Source organism: Pipistrellus kuhlii, unplaced genomic scaffold (assembly GCF_014108245.1).
Source record: "Pipistrellus kuhlii isolate mPipKuh1 unplaced genomic scaffold, mPipKuh1.p scaffold_m20_p_4, whole genome shotgun sequence".
NCBI lineage: Eukaryota > Metazoa > Chordata > Mammalia > Chiroptera > Vespertilionidae > Pipistrellus > Pipistrellus kuhlii.
The window spans coordinates 5,706,251-5,725,622 of NW_023425540.1; the positions used below are offsets into that span (position 1 = coordinate 5,706,251).

General features: G+C 50.1%; 1 protein-coding gene across 2 annotated transcripts in view; it reads left to right on the forward strand.

The window, feature by feature from the left end:
- EGFLAM (EGF like, fibronectin type III and laminin G domains) overlaps nt 1-19,372 on the forward strand; it is a 122,856-nt gene that overhangs the window by 70,654 nt on the left and 32,830 nt on the right. The window contains exons 8-14 of one of the 2 annotated variants that reach the window (XM_045571510.1): nt 9,649-9,764; nt 10,336-10,654; nt 11,771-11,871; nt 13,128-13,228; nt 14,118-14,262; nt 17,520-17,709; nt 19,200-19,325. In XM_045571510.1, the coding sequence (XP_045427466.1) occupies nt 9,649-9,764; nt 10,336-10,654; nt 11,771-11,871; nt 13,128-13,228; nt 14,118-14,262; nt 17,520-17,709; nt 19,200-19,325 (1,098 nt within the window). The remainder of the gene's footprint in view (nt 1-9,648; nt 9,765-10,335; nt 10,655-11,770; nt 11,872-13,127; nt 13,229-14,117; nt 14,263-17,519; nt 17,710-19,199; nt 19,326-19,372) is intronic. The other variant, XM_045571511.1, reaches the window with a different exon arrangement.

The following is a 19,372-nucleotide window of genomic DNA, read 5'->3' on the forward strand; positions in this document are numbered from 1 at the left end:
ACTCTCAATCATGAAATAGTCTTAAGTGAATATAATTGAATGGCTTTTACATATGAACAATTATTCAAGTCAGGATGACAGACCTAGAATCTGTTAGATGGCCCAATCACGGATACTAAGAATGTGCTGTAATTCGTATTTCAGTCGTGTTTTTTCCTCATGATCACTTCCAATGTTTTGGAGACCCCGGTGCCCCGGCACATTCACACTGCTTATTTGCTTTTAGTGTAGACTGTAATTTTGTTTCCAAAACCCATTTTCCAATATATAAAATCCCCTAATTACCAAGGAGCACTTACGTGGATCACAGTGGATTCTGGATATCAGAGCTGCCGCTGTGAGTCTCCTGTGAGCCAGATGCCGCACTGAGCGTGTTCCCCGGCAAACCCCGTGCTAATCCTCACAAACCACCTTCCGCTGGAGGAACCGTGTCCCTTTCCATAGGTTTTTACAAAGTGCGTTTTTGAAGGGTTGTGGATTTTGCCAAGAAGAGAAATTACAAAGGCAGGATTTGAACTCGGGTTTGGCTGCCTACAAAGCCATTTCCCTGAGTGAGATTCAAATTAAAGGTGGTTCTTATTCTTCTAATGCCAATAGCATGGGAATGGTAAGGTCAACAACTAAATAAAATGGACTGAGGGAGTTCTGATAGCACAGGACTAACATATAAGATTGTTTTCATAGAGAACTTGGAGATAGCCCTGGCTAGTGTGGCTCAGTTGGCTGAGTGATGTCCTGTGCACCAAAGAGTTGCTGGTTTGACTCCTGATCGGAGTACATGCCAGGGTTGCAGGCTAGATCCCGAGTAGGGGGTGAGCAGGAGGCAAACGATTAATGTTTCTCTCACATTGATGATTCTCTTTCTCTGTCCCCTTTCTGCTCTCTCTTTAAAATCAATTTTAAAAATATTTTAAAAACCCTTGTGAGGTACACAGTCCTTACATACCAGCCTGAAATCCACCCAGTATGCATACGTACAGCTCTGGGACACTGTAGCCAGCTGCCCTTCTGATTGGTTAGACCCAAGTCCAACCAGTGGTAAATCGTTTGAATGTGGCCCTGAAGGAATTTGTGAGAACAGTATTTCCAGCTGTTGGGCTTTCCCACTCGCTCACTGCTCCTCTTCCTCCCCACCTCAGGGTTTTTCCTGCCTCGCCAGGGTCCTTCCTGCCTCGCCATTTTCTTGCTGTGATGTCCACTTTGCTCCCTAAGCAGTGAACTTGAGTACAGAATGTTCATGGTGGCTACTGAGGCAGAGTGCCCAATGGGAGCCTTAGATCCCACCCTGGACACGGCCAATCACAACTGCTCTTGCCTATTTTAGCCTACACCCACCTCCTTCCAAAGGGGGGGGGGGGGTGGGAAACACTTCCATTCTCTTATTAACAAGCATTGACTTCCCTATTAATGTCAGACCCTATTAGCAGCTTAATTGCTCAATAGGAACGCTGGTAGATCTCAGTAGCTTTTGTGTCCGAAAGCCAGGGCCAGCATCTTCCTCCGTTAGCGCTCAGCCCAGCGAGGAGGGAGGAGGGTTCTGAAGCCTTCACTGGGGTGTTAGTAGGCCTGTCCAACATCCACATCTTAGCTCCACAAAGTCACTGTGCACCGGACCGAGATCCTAAGGTGTTGTAGTGTTCGTGTCCTCAGATGAGAAATGGCGCATTTCACTGACCTTGACCAATAATGATGCTGCCTGTGTTTACGCCCATCCTTGTACTGGAGACTGTCCTCCCAGCACCCATTCTGTTAGGAAGCACAAAAGGCAAGGTCACGGTCCGGTCCCTCACCCCATCCTGCTCGATTTTTTTAAGAAATACAAACATTATAATTTGCCTTGGTGTTTTATGGCATTCTTTCATCCCCAGGATTGATTGTGTAGGTTAGCCCATCAGAACAGGGGCCTGTGGAACATCACCGCCCTGAGTCCTCACGTGGCTTGGTAGGACACGTGTTTGCCCTGCCAGGCAGTCACTTCTAATCCGGGAGCCAGGAAAGATGGAACAAGTAATACAAAGGTGAACTATAAATAATAGAAACGGTGGAAGTCAGAAAGTGTTTTCTTTTTACCATACACACATGAAATGAAATGAAAAACAACTCACCTGTGTGACCAGCTTTGGGATCATAACGGTCTTCCCTGGGAGTTATCTCCTCCTGGCGCCCTAAGCCACTTACTTCTCGTCTTCTATGCTCATGATGCAGGCCGTGGGAAGGGGAATTGGTACCCTCAGGGCAGTGCCCAGTAGAAGGCATTCTTTTTTTCCGATCAAAAGTCACTTTTCTCTTCCCCAGCTGGGGGCTTTTGCACCCTGTTTTCTCTGCTGGAACTCTCTCCCCAGATCCTTATGGCTATCTGTCAGGCAGGCTGCCCTCTCACTGTTACCCCGGGCCCATTTCCTGCTTGATTTTCTCCGAAGCCCTTTCGCTGCCTGAAACTATTTATTATCTGTATCGACCCTCCCATATAAGCTCCAACTGGAGTGGAATGCCTTGTTCAAGGTTGTGTTCCCAACACCCTGAACAAAGCAGGAGCTCAATAAATATTGATTGAGTACTTGAATGGCTGAATAGAACTTAACACAGGAGTCCTTTGAGGGCTGGATAACTTTCCACTGTTCCTGGCTGGGGAATTCAGAGGAAATGGGAGGAGAAAGTTGGTCTAGAAACCCTTGGGTTGCACCAATGGCTAAGTTTCTAAGCAAAGTCGAACTCCAAGAAGTGACACCAATAAGAGCAAAGTAAATACAGTAAAGAAGGAGGGAAGACAGAAGGAAGGACTGGAGAAAGCAAATTCCTGAGGACTGAGTTCAAGGCAATAAAGATGGTAAAGAGGTGTTTGAGAGATCCAGCGATCAAAAGTGTAAATGAGGAAGAGAGACACTTTCTAACTAAGCCCTTGTTTTGTGTATGTGTGTTTGTGTTTTTTTGTTTTTTAAATATATTTTATTGATTTTTCACAGAGAGGAAGAGAGAGGGATAGAGAGTTAGAAACATCAATGAGAGAGAATCATCGATCAGTGCCTTCTGCACACCCTGTAATTGGGGATGCGTCCGCAACCAAGGTACATGCCCTTGACCGGAATCGAACCCGGGACCTTCCAGTCTGCAGGACAACACTATCCACTGAGCCAAATCGGTTTCGGCAAGCCCTCGTTTTGCTCCTGTGCTATTTCTTGAGCATTAGAATAAACTTTATCATTTCTACAGTAAGTTTCTCCTTCATCCTAATAGGTCTGATTCTGGTCTCAGAACCTCAGAGACTACATAGGGAGGTGGGAGAGATGTTTGATTTGTTTGTGTTTTTGCTGCATTTTCCCCACAATCCAATTTCTTCAACAGTTTCAGAAACTTCTTCTACCGAGCTGAGACAAACCCAGCCTGGCTCAAAGCAATCAAATTTCTATACTAACCCTGATTCCACAGTGTTCCCCCTGCCCTTCTCCCCCATCCTCATCCCTAGATAGTTCTAGGGACCATTCTCACAGGTCCCTAAAACTGGAAGGAAGCTGGGCAGAAGCAGGAAGCTTACGGGATAAAGAACAAGAGAGAGAGAAGCTAAGGAAGGGGGAAATGGTGCAGCCCTGAGATGGCTTGGTGTCTGCGGATTGACTGGCACACGGCCGGTGGCTCCTGCAGGGACATCTGCAGGGACCTGGAGTGTGCGTTTGCCTGGTGGTGCCCGGCAGGAGCGGTGCATCTTGGGCCGTGACCTCTCAACAGTACAAAGCAGGTGGCAGTCCGATTTGGCCTCTGAGACGCAGAGAGCTGAACTCAGGAGAGTCTCCAGGAAATGTGGGGAACCCTCTTATGGGGAGCCAAACAATTTTGCCAAACTTGGAAGGAATCAGTTCGTGCATATGAATGAAATTATCGCCTTGAGAGGGATCCCTGCAATTCACCTTTCACACGCAGGTTCTGACGTAAGTATCAGACCCAGAGAGCCTGCCAGCCAACTGTTGTCAGGCAGGTCTGTGCTGCTCTCCTGGCCGAGAGAGGAGCGGAGGGGGCTCGTGTCCTCGGCTCTACTCCAGGAGCCTGGGATAAGCAGGCCCATAAATTGGCGAGCTTGCAGATTTGTAAATCTTTGGAAGGCCAGACAAACGAGGAGACGGAGGAAGAACAAGTCGTTTGTTTTGCTCAGTGCCGAGGCAGTCTGCATGCTAAGTGTGCAGCTCGCCGCACACATAACTTGGGGTCTGACTTTGCATCGGGCGCCCGCACGGTCCTCCATTCTGCATGTGCTGCAGCCTCCCCACGTGTAAATCTGGGCGACAGCCTGCTCCCAGGACTTTATTGGTTCTGAGGGAAATGATTCACTTTGCTGTTTACACGCCTGTTCCCTGGGACGCTCCTCTGAGGCCTCGGACGTCTTCCATCACCTACAGTTACTTAGAACCGGTGCGCCGGGATTTACCCCCCTGGTTGGTTAGGGAGAGAGACCAGGCAAATGAGAAGCAAATGTAATTTCCCAAACAAGGCGCTCATGGTGCTCTGGGTCCCACAGCCTCTGTCCATCAATCCGCCATGGGCAGCAGCCGCCTCTGCACTCCTCCTCTCCCAATGGATTTGCACACATTAACATGTTGGAGGGAGTTCACACAAGTGTTAACGATTTTCCCTTTGCTTCCCTCTGTTTTCTTGTTACCCGTTTTGTTCTCTTTCTCTTGGACTCCTCATTCCACGGTTGTTCTTTACTGCCCTTCCATTGGGACACTTCTAGCTTTTACATAATTCTCCATGGGGATGGTGTCTTCGCATCTCAGCTCCTGAATCACTTAGGGTCTCTGATGGACCACAATTGTAGGTTAGCTCAGAGAAGTTTTAGGAAGTCAGCCCAACACAGCGAGAAGCGTACCGAGTGCGTGTGTGTGTGTGTGTGTGTGTGTGTGTGTGTGTGTGTGGCGGGGTGAGGGGCACATGGGGCATAGTGAGAGACGTGTAGGAGGGACACAGGCCTGCTGGCCAGGTCAGTTGGATCTCATTCAATTATGCACCAAACGTGGAGCAAATAGGTACAAATGTGTGCAAGTCAGAGACAACCCTGGGAGAAAAGATGGCTTTTCTAATGATCTCAGGTGTCACCAAGCTCCTGGCAGCAGAGAGGTTGGCGCAGTTGGGTCATTTGACATGAGTTTAGCAGAGAGACTATTTGCACAAGTTCAGACAGAAGCAAGGCAATCAAGAGGAAGCAATGACCAGCTCCTGGAGACAGACGGGAGGGGGGGGGAGGGCCCACCGGGCAAGGGCTGCCACCTTTGGACACGTGTCCCATGACAACCTCTTAGGATGGAGCCTGCTCTCATTTTCCTCCCTCCTCCACTCTCCTGCGAGGGCTTCCTGATATGCAGCACAAAGCTGGAGCCAGAGAGGGCAGCCTCCCGGGGCCCAGGGCGGAGTGGAGAAGGGCAGGTGGCTCTGGGGGCACCGGAAAGAAGTCCACCCACAGGAGGAGATCATGTCCCGTAGTCAGAGAATGGTGCCTTTTATTTGGGTGTTAAAACCATGAACCATTTATGGTCTAATGTGCACAGCCATTGGCAATGTGAGCAGCATTTGACACCCATGTCTCTTATCTGCTAGTCTAAACTTTAGTATTTTGATAAGTACTACCCATGGTTAAGCACACTTTTGAGAGGTTTTTTTTTTTCCCCCAAGGAAAAAACTCATCTGCTATGAGGATGAAACTACCCATTGTTTAAGCTCAGGTCTCATGCTGGACGTTTTGGTGGTTCCAGTCTCTCACCCCACCTGCGTGGAGAGCAGAAACCTGTCACAGAACAAGATGGGTGGCCATCTAACTCTAACCCTAGTGTCCACTGCTTTTAAAAATGTGAATGCATGCCCATTCTGGCCCCGTGGGAAGTTCCCCCCATAAGTGGTCTGGATCACACAGTCATAAGGGATTCCAGAGCCCAACGAATTCTGAGGATCAGCTGCATAAGGAAACCTTTGGAGCAGCGGTTGCAGCTGGTGGTCCGCAGACCACTGGTGGTTTGTGAGGTCCGAAAGGTTGGCAACCGCTGCTTTAGGAAATGACCCACAAATGCTCCTCAGGAGCAAGCAGGAAGAGGAACCCCCAGATGGCAGCAGTTCACAAGTAACCCAGCAGATGGCGATAGGGCACAGACTCTCAAAGCCCTTGGAGCCCTTTAGAATTAGCTTGGAGCAGCTTGAAATGGCAGAGAAGCCTTTATACAAACACACACAGGTTCTGTAGAATAAAAGCCATCCTTAACTTATGAATAGACATTTGCATCTTGTGTGTTTGTTTTTCTTATAGTGCACTACCCTTGAACTTGTTTTGCATTCAGTCCGTGGTTTGACTGTTCTGGTTCTAAATAAATGCCTTCCTTTTAATGTTCTCTTTTCCTAATTAACCGAGTGCCAAGTCGAAAGAGATAAGTTATGCCCTTTAATTATAATAACCCCAGGCTACTGGGAGAATTCTTATCGCTGGCTTAGACTGCATGTTCTGTCTTCACTTAGAAATAGCATGAGTAAACGCTTCGTGTCAGTGCTGGGTCTGAGATCTGAGGCGGGGGCCCGCAGGACCCAGCAGCGGCTATCTGGGTTCCCGGCGTCTCCCGGTCATGCTGTGTCTGGCCCTCCCTGTGTGCATTTCCTTCCTATCAGAAACGGAACATGACTGTTAGCCTGGGTTAGTGTGAGACCCGGAGTCTGAGATCCTGTGAAGAGTTCTTGAGGATGGCACCGGGAGTCCAGAATTCCAGATCAGCTCTGCCACCCATGAGCTGCCTCTCCGGGCAAGTCCCATGGACTCCCTGAGCATCCGTTGACTCCTCTGTAAAATGGACTAGTGATGGATGACAGCTAAGGTCTTGCTACAAAAATCAAAATTTCTTGGACTCTGTTCCCACCCTCTTTTTTTTTAAAAAAATATATATTTTTATTGATTTTTTTTAATAAAAGAGAGGGATAGAGAGTTAGAAACATCGATGAGAGAGAATCATCAACCAACTGCCTCTTGCACACCCTCTACTGAGGATGTGCCTGCAACCAAGGTACATGCCCTTGACCAGAATCAAACCCGGGACTTTTCTATCCGCAGGTCGACGCTCTATCCACTGAGCCAAACCGGTTTCAGCCCTTCCCACCCTCTTATCTCACAGTCTTTCTGACCCCACACTGAGAAGGAACTTCTGGCTTCTAGGAGATATGTTATGTACAGTGCAGAAACAGAGCAGTTCTTATCCAGGGAGTCATAAGTGTCTTATTTTACTTGTCAAGATGAGCAGAATCTGGAGCCATTTCCATTCTCATCATGGTGCCATTTGGTACCTGCAGCCACACGAAGGACTTTCCTTCAAGATGGCCTTGCCAGGATGGTTAGGGGACAGGAAGCCATGTCTCGGCCTCAGTTCACTCTGACATGAGAAGTTGTGACTGGGAGGTATCTCATGTCTCTTTCAATTCTAAGCTTCCAGACTGAGGAGGGGGACGGGATGGGAACGGTGGAAGTTTTGGAGGAATGTCCTTGGATTTGGGGGCAAAGTCTCACCATGCATGCCCCACTGGGCCGGGACGGACAGAGTCCACCATAATGTGGAGCATCGCATTAGTGTCTCCTGCGCCGGGTGGAGACCGTGGTGGTTGGTGACTAAGTAAAGTGTTGGTTAAGTGGAGGGTGGGAAGGAATAACAAGAGTCTAAAGTATGGTTCTGCCCTCAAGGGTTTCACGGCCAAGTTGGGAAACACCAGGGCAACATTCTGAGGCCAGGAGTCCAGAAGGTGTGACTACTATCTTAATCTTCTCTTGATTTCATCAAGCGATGGGAGCTGAGTGTGCGCTTCCACTCAGGCGCAAATGTCTGTGTGTGGACAGCCCCACCAGGAGGAGATGGAGTGTCTCCTACTGGTCTTGGCAGCTCCAGCTTTTGTGGAGTCACCATTTCTTCTCCAAAAGAGTCTCATGTTTCCTTCTCAAACAATCACTTGGGTTGGATCTTTGGCTAATGCCCTGTGTATCCACAGAATGTGTGTAGCTGGAGGAATGGGAAGCTATGCAGCAGGAGGTACAAGAGGGAGCAGGAGGGCAATGTGGAGAAGAGCATTGAGTGAAGAGTTTATTCAGGAGTCAGCTGGTAGACCAGCTTGTGTGTTAAGACTTTTGAAGGGGCGGGGGGAGGAAAGCTGAAGACACGATTTGAAGTCAGATTATAAGAGGCATGATGTAATCTAAGAGATTCCAAGGATAAATTCTAGCTTTGCCATCTCCTATCTTTGTGCCTCTAAGCAAGTTCTTTCATCTTTCTGAGTTTAAATCCCCACATGGTAAAATGGGAGCAATAATACCAATTTCAGAGGATTCATGAGGATTCACAGAAACAATGTCTGAAAAACTCTTGTCAGGGAGGAAGGGAAAGGGAGAGAGAGATAGAAACATCAATATTAAGAGAGAATCACTGATCAGCTGCCTCCTGCATGCCCCACACTGGGGCTCAAGCCCAAAACTTTGGTCAGGAACTTTTTAAGAAAAACACATATAAAACATATAAGCATAATATGAACACTCACATGTACCCAACACCTGTCTGAATGAATAGAATATTAGTATTTTTTTAGGCCCTGGAATGCCTCCTGCACGTCCTTCTCCTAACCTTCCACAAGTATTTTTGGTCACTGTCTTAATCATTTAAACTACATATAAATATATGTATTCTCGCCGGGACCGGTTTGGCTCAGTAGATAGAGCGTCAGCCTGCGGACTGAAGGGTCCCGGGTTCGATTCCGGGCAAGGGCATGTACCTTGGTTGCGGGCGCATCCCCGGTGGAGGGTGTGCAAGAGGCAGCTGATCGATGATTCTCTCTCATCGATGTTTCTAGCTCTCTATCCCTCTCTCTTCCTCTCTGAAAAATCAATAAAATATATTTTAAAAAAATATATGTATTCTTACATAATATATTCAGTTTTGCTTGCTGTTGACTTTTATATACATGGCATTACACTGGATGTGTTTTGCGGTTTTTTGTTTGTTTGTTTGTTTGCAACTTACATTTTTAACATGAAATGATGTGAGATGAAGCCATGCTGATGCATTACTAAATGCCCATTCATTCATTTCCCCTGCTACATAGTGTTCTGCTCCGTAGATGCACCATAATTCATTTATCTATTTTCTCTTGAGAGATATTATAAATAACAAATTTGAGATCTTGTTCTCTGTTACAAATTCTAACGCTATGAACATGTTTGGCACATCCCCTGGTGTTTCCAGGTTTTGTAAGTTAGGGTAAGATTGCTGGGTCTAAAGGAATCAACATTTCCTAATCTATTACATATTTCCAAGTGTTTTTGCTGAGTGGCTGTCCACATCCAACATCCGTGAATACGAGTGCCCATTGACCCCATCCTTGGTGGTGTGTTTTGTTGCTCAGCTTTTACCTTTTTGCCAGTCTTGTCGGTATAAAATGGCAGCTCTTTCCGGGTCTAATTGGCACTTTCTTGATTACTTATGAGATGAACCCTGTTTTGTGTTTTTGGATCATTATCCTTCGTCTTCAGTGTTGACTTCTTTGAGTGCCCACCACATCCCAGTGTCTTCGACGCAGCTGGGAGCGACTCAGTGCGGGTGGACGAGGGGCAGAGGGTGTGTTGACAGCAGTGTGCTTATCTTCTCTGGGAAGGCCCCGAGGAGGACGGAAGTGGCCGCTATGGACCCCGTTACCTAATGAACACGGGCGTCGGCGAGGATGACGATGGATTTGAAGACGACTTAGATTTGGACTTTTCCTTCGAGGAGGTAACAACATCTCTGCTGTTAAAACCTAGGTGTTTTTGTTTTCTTGCTGAGCTAGGTAATTTGGCCAGTGGGCTGTAAGCATTTTACGTAAAACTGACTTAAATGGGCTCATTTGCCTTGAACACATCTATTTCCTCTGACTATTAGGCTCCCGGTGACCATAAATGAGTAATAACTAAAGGCCAACCATGCTGAGGTGCTGTAGGCAGCCCTGCCTGCCGACTTCCAATCTGGACAAACCACGCTTGAGATTTCCCACCAAGTCCAAGCTTACACACTTAGATATTATAAGCAAATGAGCAGGTCCTTGACAATTCCATCTTCGTGATTCTGTAATAAGAGGAAGAATAAACAACCATATAATATCAGCTTTACTGCTGATTTTCTGACTAATACAAAACAAGGTACCAAAAGTCCTTGAGCCTCAAGTTTTTTAGCCACAAACTGGGGTCAGGACTGTCTGCCCCGCCTACACCCTGGGGTATCAAAAGTGACCATGTTTTCAAGTGTTCCCACCATAATAAGGCCGTCTAATTCCTGGTGCTCCGTCTCAATCCTTTCCTGGCTGCAGGTGAAACCACTTCCTGCTACCAAAGAAGGGAATAAGGAGGTGTTGGTGGAATCCACGTTTGTGCCAAGGTCAAACCCAAAGACCGTTGCAAGGCTGGTCCCCCCCACTCCAGCCTCCCTCCCTCCAGCTGCGGGGGCTCCCCAGCCCACTCCGCTGAGGAGAGAAGGGAGGAAAGGCATGCCTGCGGCGCCTAGGATCTTCGACACGCTGTGCGATGACACCCTCTGCCCCGCTGACAGCTTCTGTGCCAACGACTACACCCGGGGGCACTCCCGGTGCCACTGCAACCTGGGCAAAGGTGGTGAGAGCTGCTCGGAAGGTAGGCCCTCACTGGGGCAAGGGCACAGGGTGGGTTGGCCCCACTGGACGCCAGGGGGCAGGTTCGCTGTCCACCTTTGGTTTCTTCTAACCCTTTGTCTAAGGCCGTGGTTGGCAAACTGCGGCTTGAGAGCCACATGCGGCTCTTTGGCCCCTTGAGTGTGGCTCTTCCACAAAATAACCACGGCCTGGGCGAGTCTATTTTGAAGAAGTGGCGTTGGAAGAAGTTTAAGTTTAAAAAATGTGGCTCTCCAAAGAAATTTCAATCGTTGTACTGTTGATATTTGGCTCTGTTGACTGATGAGTTTGCCGACCACTGGTCTAAGATAAGCCTCTTCTTTTTGTAAAATATATTTCCATTGACGTCAGAGAGGAAGGGAGAGGGAGAGAGAGTTAGAAACATTAATGATGAGAGAGAATCATAGATCGGCTGCCTCCGGTACAACCCACACTGGGGATCGGGCCTGCACCCAGGGCATGTGCCCTGACTGGAAATCAAACTGTGACCTCCTGGTTCATAGGTCGATGCACAACCACTGAGCCATGCCGGTTGGGCATAAGATAAGTAAGCCCTTCTCCCCTGTGTAAGCCATTACATGAGCTACACAGGGCAGACATGAGGCCACTTCCCTTGTGCCTAGTTAGAGAGCAGCCCTACTGCTAAGTGTGCCAAAGGGGTCATACCTTCGGTGCGATGACTAACGCGTCCCGGTGGCCCCTCGGGGAAGTGGGCTTTCCTTTAGTCACTGCTCTGCTGAAGCACGTGCTGCTGGGATATGTGCATGCAAATTGGGAAAGGACTTCATGCGTGCACACGCGTCACACAGACGCACCGCTGGCAGCAGGCGCCGGTGATGGTGACCCCACAGCCACTGTGTCTGTGGAGGGAAGCGGTGACAGTCTCCAAAGGCCCAGGCTCCCCCTGAGAACTCCAGGAGCTCAGAGTCCTCGCCACGAGGACTCTGGGTGTGATAGGTAGAGAAAAGAAGAGCATGAAGGAGGTTGAGCCGATGCAAGGTTTCACTCAGGGACCCCACGCAGCGCGCATGCTGATTTTCGCATTTGAAGAGGAAGAAGGAAAATGACCTGTTTCTGCATTGTCTTCTCCTCTTCTCAGACGTTGCTATACAGTACCCTCAGTTCTTCGGCCACTCCTATGTAACTTTTGACCCCCTGAAGAACTCCCATCAGGCATTTCAAATCACTCTGGAATTCAGGGTAAGAAGGGTTCCTTGTTTGATGATATCCACTGGATGTCCTATCACAGGGGGGAGGGAGAGCGAGAGGGATAGAGTGTCTGGGAGGGAAGTAGCAAGGGTCAAAATGACACAGAGCCTGCCCTGAAACCCATTCCCAGGGCGGCAGGGATGACAGGCTCCTTCACACCTCCAGGGGTGCCAGTGAGGGGGGAGGGGGTGCTGTGTGTTACTGAACTGTGCAGGTCGCTCCCCTGAGGGTGCCCAGAGAGGAGGTTTGGGTCCCAGCCATGATGCTCATGACAGGGACTCCTCCCCAGCCAGGACGTGAGACGGCATAATGCATTCTCATCTCCAAACTGCTTTGAAAGGGAGCCCGGATGTTTGCCCTCCTGGCTGCGGCTGGAACAGAACAAATAAAAGCTGGACTGTGCGTCCCTCACACAGAGTGAGGCCAGTAGATGCCCTCCGCTCTGAACCCGCTACAGACAGAACCCAGGCGCCACTTCAGCTTAAAGTGGTTCTCCTGTATGTCTCAGACGACAGGAAAACGTCTGGGGATCTGGAAACAAGTCCCCTTTGAGGTCATGATCACAGTGTGTTGTTGTTTTTAATTGACTAGAAAGAGAGGAAGGAAGAGAGGGAGAGAGGACCATCGATTTGTGGTTCCACTCATTCATGCACCCACTGGTTGATTCCCGTGTGCATCAGGACGATGCTCCAGCCAACTGAGCTCCCTGGTCAGGGCCTGGTCACGATGTTGAGCACCCAGAAGATGATGGGCCGCACTCCAGGAGAGCCAGCATGGGTGAAAAGCAAACCAGGCCGTCGAATGGGCTGTTTTCCCTGTCCTGTCCTCCTGACAGAGGGGAGAAGAAGCAAATGTGCACGCCTCTGAGGGAGGGAAGTGAAAAACCAAATAAAGGAAAACCACGGGCTGCTGCTGGAGAGAATAGAATTGATGAGACGAGAGCAGCTCCCCGGGTCCCTGGTCTCTGCCTGGTTTCCTGAGGCTCTGCTGGTGGGCCCGGAGAACAAGCCAAGAGCAGTGGAACACGAGGCCGCCTCCCCTTCTTTGCCTCCCTGGCGTTCCTCAGTGTGTACCACTGCCCTCGGGTGCTGGGACTAGGTACCTGGAGTTCGCGGGGAGCCATGTGCTTGTCCTTCGCTAGGCCCCCCGAGGCGCACGCTCAGGGTTCACACTCCTGCGTGTGTCCAGGTGGCGCGTTACGGACCGGGAGGCGCTCACTGTCCCTGTGGCTTCTGTTTGTCCACCAGGCAGAGGCGGAGGACGGCTTGCTGCTCTACTGTGGGGAGAGCGAGCACGAGAAGGGCGACTTCATGGCCCTGGCCATCATCCGGCGCTCGCTCCAATTCAGGTAACTCCGCCGAAAGCCCACGGGTGTTTTAATACCACCTTATGTTATTTCCATTTTTTAAAATTTTATTGATTTTTTACAGAGAGGAAGGGAGAGGGATAGAGAGCTAAAAACATCGATGAGAAAGTAACACCAATCAGCTGCCTCCTGCACACCCTAACCAATGTCCGTGCCCTTGACTGGAATTGAACCTGGAACCCTTCAGTCCGCAGGCTGATGCTCTATCCACGGAGCCAAACTGGTTTAGTATGTAAAAAAGTGAATGCAGAATGTTTTTGTTTTTGTTTTTGTTTTTTAATGTTTTTATTGATTTCAGAGAGGACGGGAGAGAGAGAGAAAGATAGAAACATCATTGATGAGAGAAAATCATCAATCAGCTGACTCCGAATTCCCTACCCTGGCGTAAGATTTAAAGCAGAGCCCACAACCCAGGCCTGTGCCCTGACCTGGAATTGAATCATGACCTTATGGTTCACAGGTCAATACTCAACCCCTGAGCCACGCAGGCTGGGCCAGAAGGGGTTTTGGTAGCTAGGGAAGAGTGTGCATAAGGTTAGGGTGAGCCAGTTTACTAAATCCTGGAGCATCAGGGCCACAGGTGGCCTGTGCAGAATCTGGTCCCTGACAGCCATTCATTCCCTCCACAGCACGTGAATCTTGAGCCCCCACATGTGGGCAGGTTGAAGACAACTAGACAACTAGACCCACATCGTCCCCGAGAACAGGTTCTAGCTCTTCCGGGCACACATTTAAACGGCCCCTGGCTCTTCAAATCTAATTCCGAGCGCCCTGGTTCTCAGAGAGGCCGTCAGCCTGAGAGGATGCCCGTGGTATCGGAACACACAGGGAGCTGATTGATCACAGGATCTTTCCTTCTCCTCTTCCGCAGGTTTAACTGTGGAACTGGGGTTGCCATCATTGTCAGTGAGGCCAAAATCAAGCTAGGCGCCTGGCACACGGTCACGCTGTACAGAGACGGGCTGGACGGGCTGCTGCAGCTAAACAACAACACGCCGGTGACAGGCCAGTCCCAGGTGAGTCCCCCCATGCCCTGCCCCCCCACCCCATACCTGTCACCCATCAGAGGCAGCTTGAGGGCCCAACGGGCGGAAGCACACGTGGCAGGACTCGGACTCCATTGTTCATGGAGCGGAGCTCCGGCGTGCTCCTGTGGGATCTTGCCACCCCAAGGCGTGGGCTGTCAGAGCACATCCATCCCCCGTCCATGCAGGGGAACGGAATCTGTAAGCATCATCGCAGCGGGCGCCCGGGGACAGGTTCTTTCCCCATCAGGACAGGAAAGCCCAGGGCAGAGGGAGGGCCACTGTCAGTGCCAGAGGCGCAGCTGGCTTCTGAGACGGGTGTTGCAATCCTGCGGCTTTAGAAAACAGCTCCAAGAGGTTCACTTGGTCCCATCAGCAGGAATCGCTCATTACCCTACCTTTTTTGGGGACCATGATTATAGGAAGTGGTGAAATCATTCACCCGGTGGGCTACTCAGCAAATCGCCCAGGTATTCACATATTTGTCATGCTGGAGGCAATTTTAGAACCGTGTTCGGAGTAAATAGTTTGGTTTAGCAGCCCACCAAGGAACCCAACCTGTAATTATAATCAGTCAGCTGTCCATATTCTCTGAGGGAAAATGCAGCAAGAAGGCCTTTGTGTGTCTGTGGAGAGCTCCCTCCCTGCCTGGGCTCTTTTCTTCGCTCCTCGGTGCTGGCGAGACATTTATACAAAGGGCCATGCCTTGCTGATCCTGGGTAGCGTGCACCCTGATGGTTCCAAAGGAACAGGAACTCGAGATAACAACTGTGAATCCAATGAGATTACGTATGCATACATTTCTAAGGAAGGAAAAGACAGAATAAATGAACTACAGAGTCACATCAGTGCCCATGTGATTAAAATTAAGTTTGATGGGAATAAAGAAGCTTTGAACTTGGGTCCGAAACACTAACATGAAAAAAGGATGAAGAAGCTATAATAGAAGCAACACCTCTGGAAATGGCGTAAGATTTAAAGCAAGGAAGTTCTATGAAGGTTAATAAAGAGAACCTTGTAGTAACAGCATAAGCTAATGAAATGATAGGTTGCATTAATAGAGACATATCCTCTAGAAAAAGGGAGGTGATAATTCTCTTTTCTTCTGGTGACTATATGGAATGGTGACTGACCACTTGGATCATTTGATTGTGTTCCGATCTGTGACCACACTCTCAGAGGTTTATAGAAAAACTGGAACATGTGCAACAAGCAGCCAATGAAACAGGAAGATGAGCTGAAATCCCTGGAGTGATTGATTGAAGGAGGGTTGTTTAGTGTGGAGACGAGAAGATGAGGGTAGCTTTTCATCAGAGTCAAAGGGAGAGTGTTGAGGAAGAAGGACTCACTCTGTGAGCCACAGAGAGCCAATTTCAGCGTTACCTAATCACGCACAGGTGCACAGACACACGCACCAGCCTTTCTCAGGAGATGGCTCCTTGTCTGTGGGATGTTCCAAAAGAACCTTTGGTAGGGATACTCCAGGAATCCAGCAGTCAACGGGGGCTTGGGTTATATGAGTTTTCATATTGCTTCTAATCCTAAGAGTCTGTGATTTGAATGACTGTGAGAATTAATTGCAAGAAGCATGTAATTGTATGGGTACTCAGAGCGACGTTTGTCTCTCTACTCCCAGGATGAGCTAAGCAAGTTGCGTGAGCAGGACCACAGATGTGGAATGTTTAATAAATGTTTAATAAACAGGGAGAACATGGCTCAGTCTTAAGCTGGAGGTCCTCAGTGACACGCCAGAGAAGGGGTCTTGTGCAAATGGTGCATTCACAAAGTGTTGCCATAGGAACCTGTAAGGGAGGGAGAGATGGATGGGGAAGGGTGAAAGTAGGCACAGGTGAGCTCTCAGGCAGACCTCTCAGGGTGCGGCTGCAGCATGACCCCACAGGGGAGCTTGAGTATACCCCACACCTCCGAGGACTCCAGCCCAAAGCCAGCGAGTTGGATTTTCATATTTCTGCACTCATTAGAACTGTTAAGGGCTGTGCTGGGGGGATTCAAACAATCCCAGTTCTCTGCATAAGCAGGCAGAGCAGGCTCCAGGGGCCTGAAGGCAGCCCTCATCAGAGCAGGTAAAGGCCAGGCTCGAAGACTATTGCCTGGGGTGTCGTGAATGGGGCCTCCGAGGACCCAGTCGCCAGAGAGAAAGGGGTGGAGCTCTCAGGCCCCTGCCACAGTCCTGGGTCAGGGAACAGGCCAGACATGGGGTCCAGAAGGAGCGCATCCGGAGGATGTGGATGAAATAAGCCAGCAGGGCCCCCAATCCCCGTGACAGGGCCTCATGTCGGTGGCTGGCAAACAGTTCATCCTTAAGCTTCACTGTGTGCACTTCCACCTGCCAGGTCATCGTCAGTGTACCGTTCAGCAAGGAGTCTTACCTGGTCATGAGCGGAGAGAAAGCCAGGACTGGGGCTTCTACTCTTTGGTAACAAAGGTCTAAAGGATAAAGATGACATTTCAGTGGCTTAATTTCTGTGCATCTTGAGTCTGGCGGCGTGCCTCCTCCCAACCCCCTCCTCTGTAGCCGTTCATGCACGTGAACCAGATATTCCCATAATCGCAGAAGCGAGTGCCCACCGAGCGTTCAGGTCTGTGTTCTATAACCTCACAAGCTGTGACCCGGGTTGCGGTTTGCTGTAAAACTGGAAATGTCTCCACCTAACTGTAATAACACTTAAAACACACACACACACACACACACACACACACACACTCCAAAACGTTCTATCCCTGAGCAAACTTCAAAATATTTTGCAACAAAATCTGCTTGCTAATCCCTCGCCCCGCCCCATGTTTCCTGCAGGATGTGGTGTAAAGGTGAGCGGGACAGAGCCAGGGGAAGTGTTAGCCCAGGTGCACACACGCTAAGCGTGACCACCCTCAGCACACAGAGCAGCCTGTGACCCCTCCAAGGTCCACGGGAGGACTGGCAGGAGGAGGTTGTTGTTGGATGCCCAGCCTGGTGCACGGCCTGTTGGGTTGCTCTTGGCTCGGGGCCCCCCTCCCCTCCTTTCGAGGCTTTCCGAAGTCCTCCTTTCTCAAAAGTGCCCTCCGAGAGGCTCACCCAGTTTCCTGAGGGGACCCTGGGTTGAAGTTTGCTGGAGGGCAGCGTCTTAAAGACAAATACGGATGGTTGTCAGCTACATCCTGGGCATGCCCCTCATGAAAATCAATTGCGTTTTTGGCTTTGGATGTTGGTTCTCTTGAATCACGGTTTTCCTCTTTCTTTCTTAAAGGGCCAGTACAGCAAAATCACCTTCCGGACGCCTCTTTATCTTGGTGGCGCTCCCAGTACTTACTGGTTGGCCAGAGCCACAGGCACGGAGCGAGGCTTCCAAGGCTGCGTGCAGTCGCTCAGGGTGAACGGGGAGAGCGTGGACATGCGGCCCTGGCCCCTGGGGCGAGCCCTCGGCGGGGCCGATGTGGGTAAGTGGGTGCCTGGTGGGCAGGGGTGTTCCTGTGCCTGCCTTTTTGGTGTGAGCAGGTGTGGGGGTGAGTTGCAGTCAGTCTGTGTTGGCGTCTTCTGGTGACCTGCACTTGCAAATGACCAAGCACACCCTCATGGGCCTCTCTGATGTGCTTGGTGAAGAAAACTAACCAGCCCATTATTATATACTAGAGCCTAGCCTGTGCCCCCTCCAATCCGGGACCCCTTGGGGGATGTCCGACTGCCAGTTTATCAGGCCTACACCGGCAGTTGGACATCCCTCTCCCAATCCTGGATCACTGGCTCCTACTCGCTCACCTGCCTGCCTGCCTGGTTGCCCCTAACTGCCTCCGCTCCTGGCCTGGTTGCGTAATATTCAAATTGACACTTACACCCTCAGTGGTTGGCAAACTCATTTGTCAACAGAGCCAAATACCAGCAGTATAACGATTGAAATTTCTTTGGAGAGCCAAATTTTTTAAACTTAACCTATATAGGTCGGTACATGGTTATTAACTTTTTTTTTTTTAACATATTTTATTGATTTTGTACAGAGAGGAAGGGAGAGAGATAGTTAGAAACATCGATGAGAGAGTGTTATCAATCAGCTGCCTCTTGCACACCCCCCACTGGGGATATGCCCGCAACCAAGGTAAATGCCCTTGACCGGAATCGAACCCGGGACCCTTCAGTCCCCAAGCCGATGCTCTATCCATTGAGCCAAACTGGTCTTGGCTGTTATTAACTTAAATTAGGGTACTCCTCAGCTGGCCTTTGCTAAAAGCTCAAGAGGCCAAAGAGCCGCATGTAGCTCGAGAGCCGCAGTTTGCCGACCACTGGCCCATCTGATGCTGAACCTGTGAGCGCCTTTACTGGTGACCGCTTTCTCTCCCTCATAAGATCATAACTTCCGGTAGAAACAGGGATCCTGAAGTCACATGCCGAGGCCTCATGGGTCCTCCCTGCCCCTCGCTGCACCAGATGGAGGCGGCCCTGCCTGAGGCCAGTTCCTAAGCTTAGTCGTGGCTGCTGAACTCCTTTGGTGCTGAGCTTGGTTGCTGCAGTGTTCAACCAGCAGGCAGCAGCACTTTAGGCAGCTGGGGCCACACAACTTAGGACACTTTCACCACGCTCACTCTGTTCACATGGTGAGGATGGAGTCACACTCTCGTGGGAACAACAGCGGGAGGAAGGAAACAAAAACAACTCGGCCGTCCCCGACAGCACTCCTACAGTTGCCCCCAGATCTACTATGTGAGTTACTGTGTCCACCATGTTCTAAAGTCTCAGAAAAGACAGCGAGAATCCAGTGAAAAGGAATCATAGGTGCCACTCCTGTTGAAAGCTGGGTGCAGTGGTGGGAGGTGTGAATCAGCGGGAGGGGGGACCCTGCTGTGTCTGTGCAGAGCCCTGAGCCGTGGCGTGGCCAGTGCCGTGGCCTTGGGCTGGCCGGCCACCCAGCGGCTGTGTGCTCCCATTCTTTGTCTAGGCGAGTGCAGCAGCGGGATCTGTGACGAGACCTCGTGCATCCACGGTGGCACCTGCACGGCCGTCAGAGCCGACAACTACATCTGCCTCTGTCCCCTGGGATTCAAAGGGCGGCACTGCGAGGACGGTGAGAAAGAAGCACGTGGATGGCATTTCTGTCTGCGTGTTAACTGG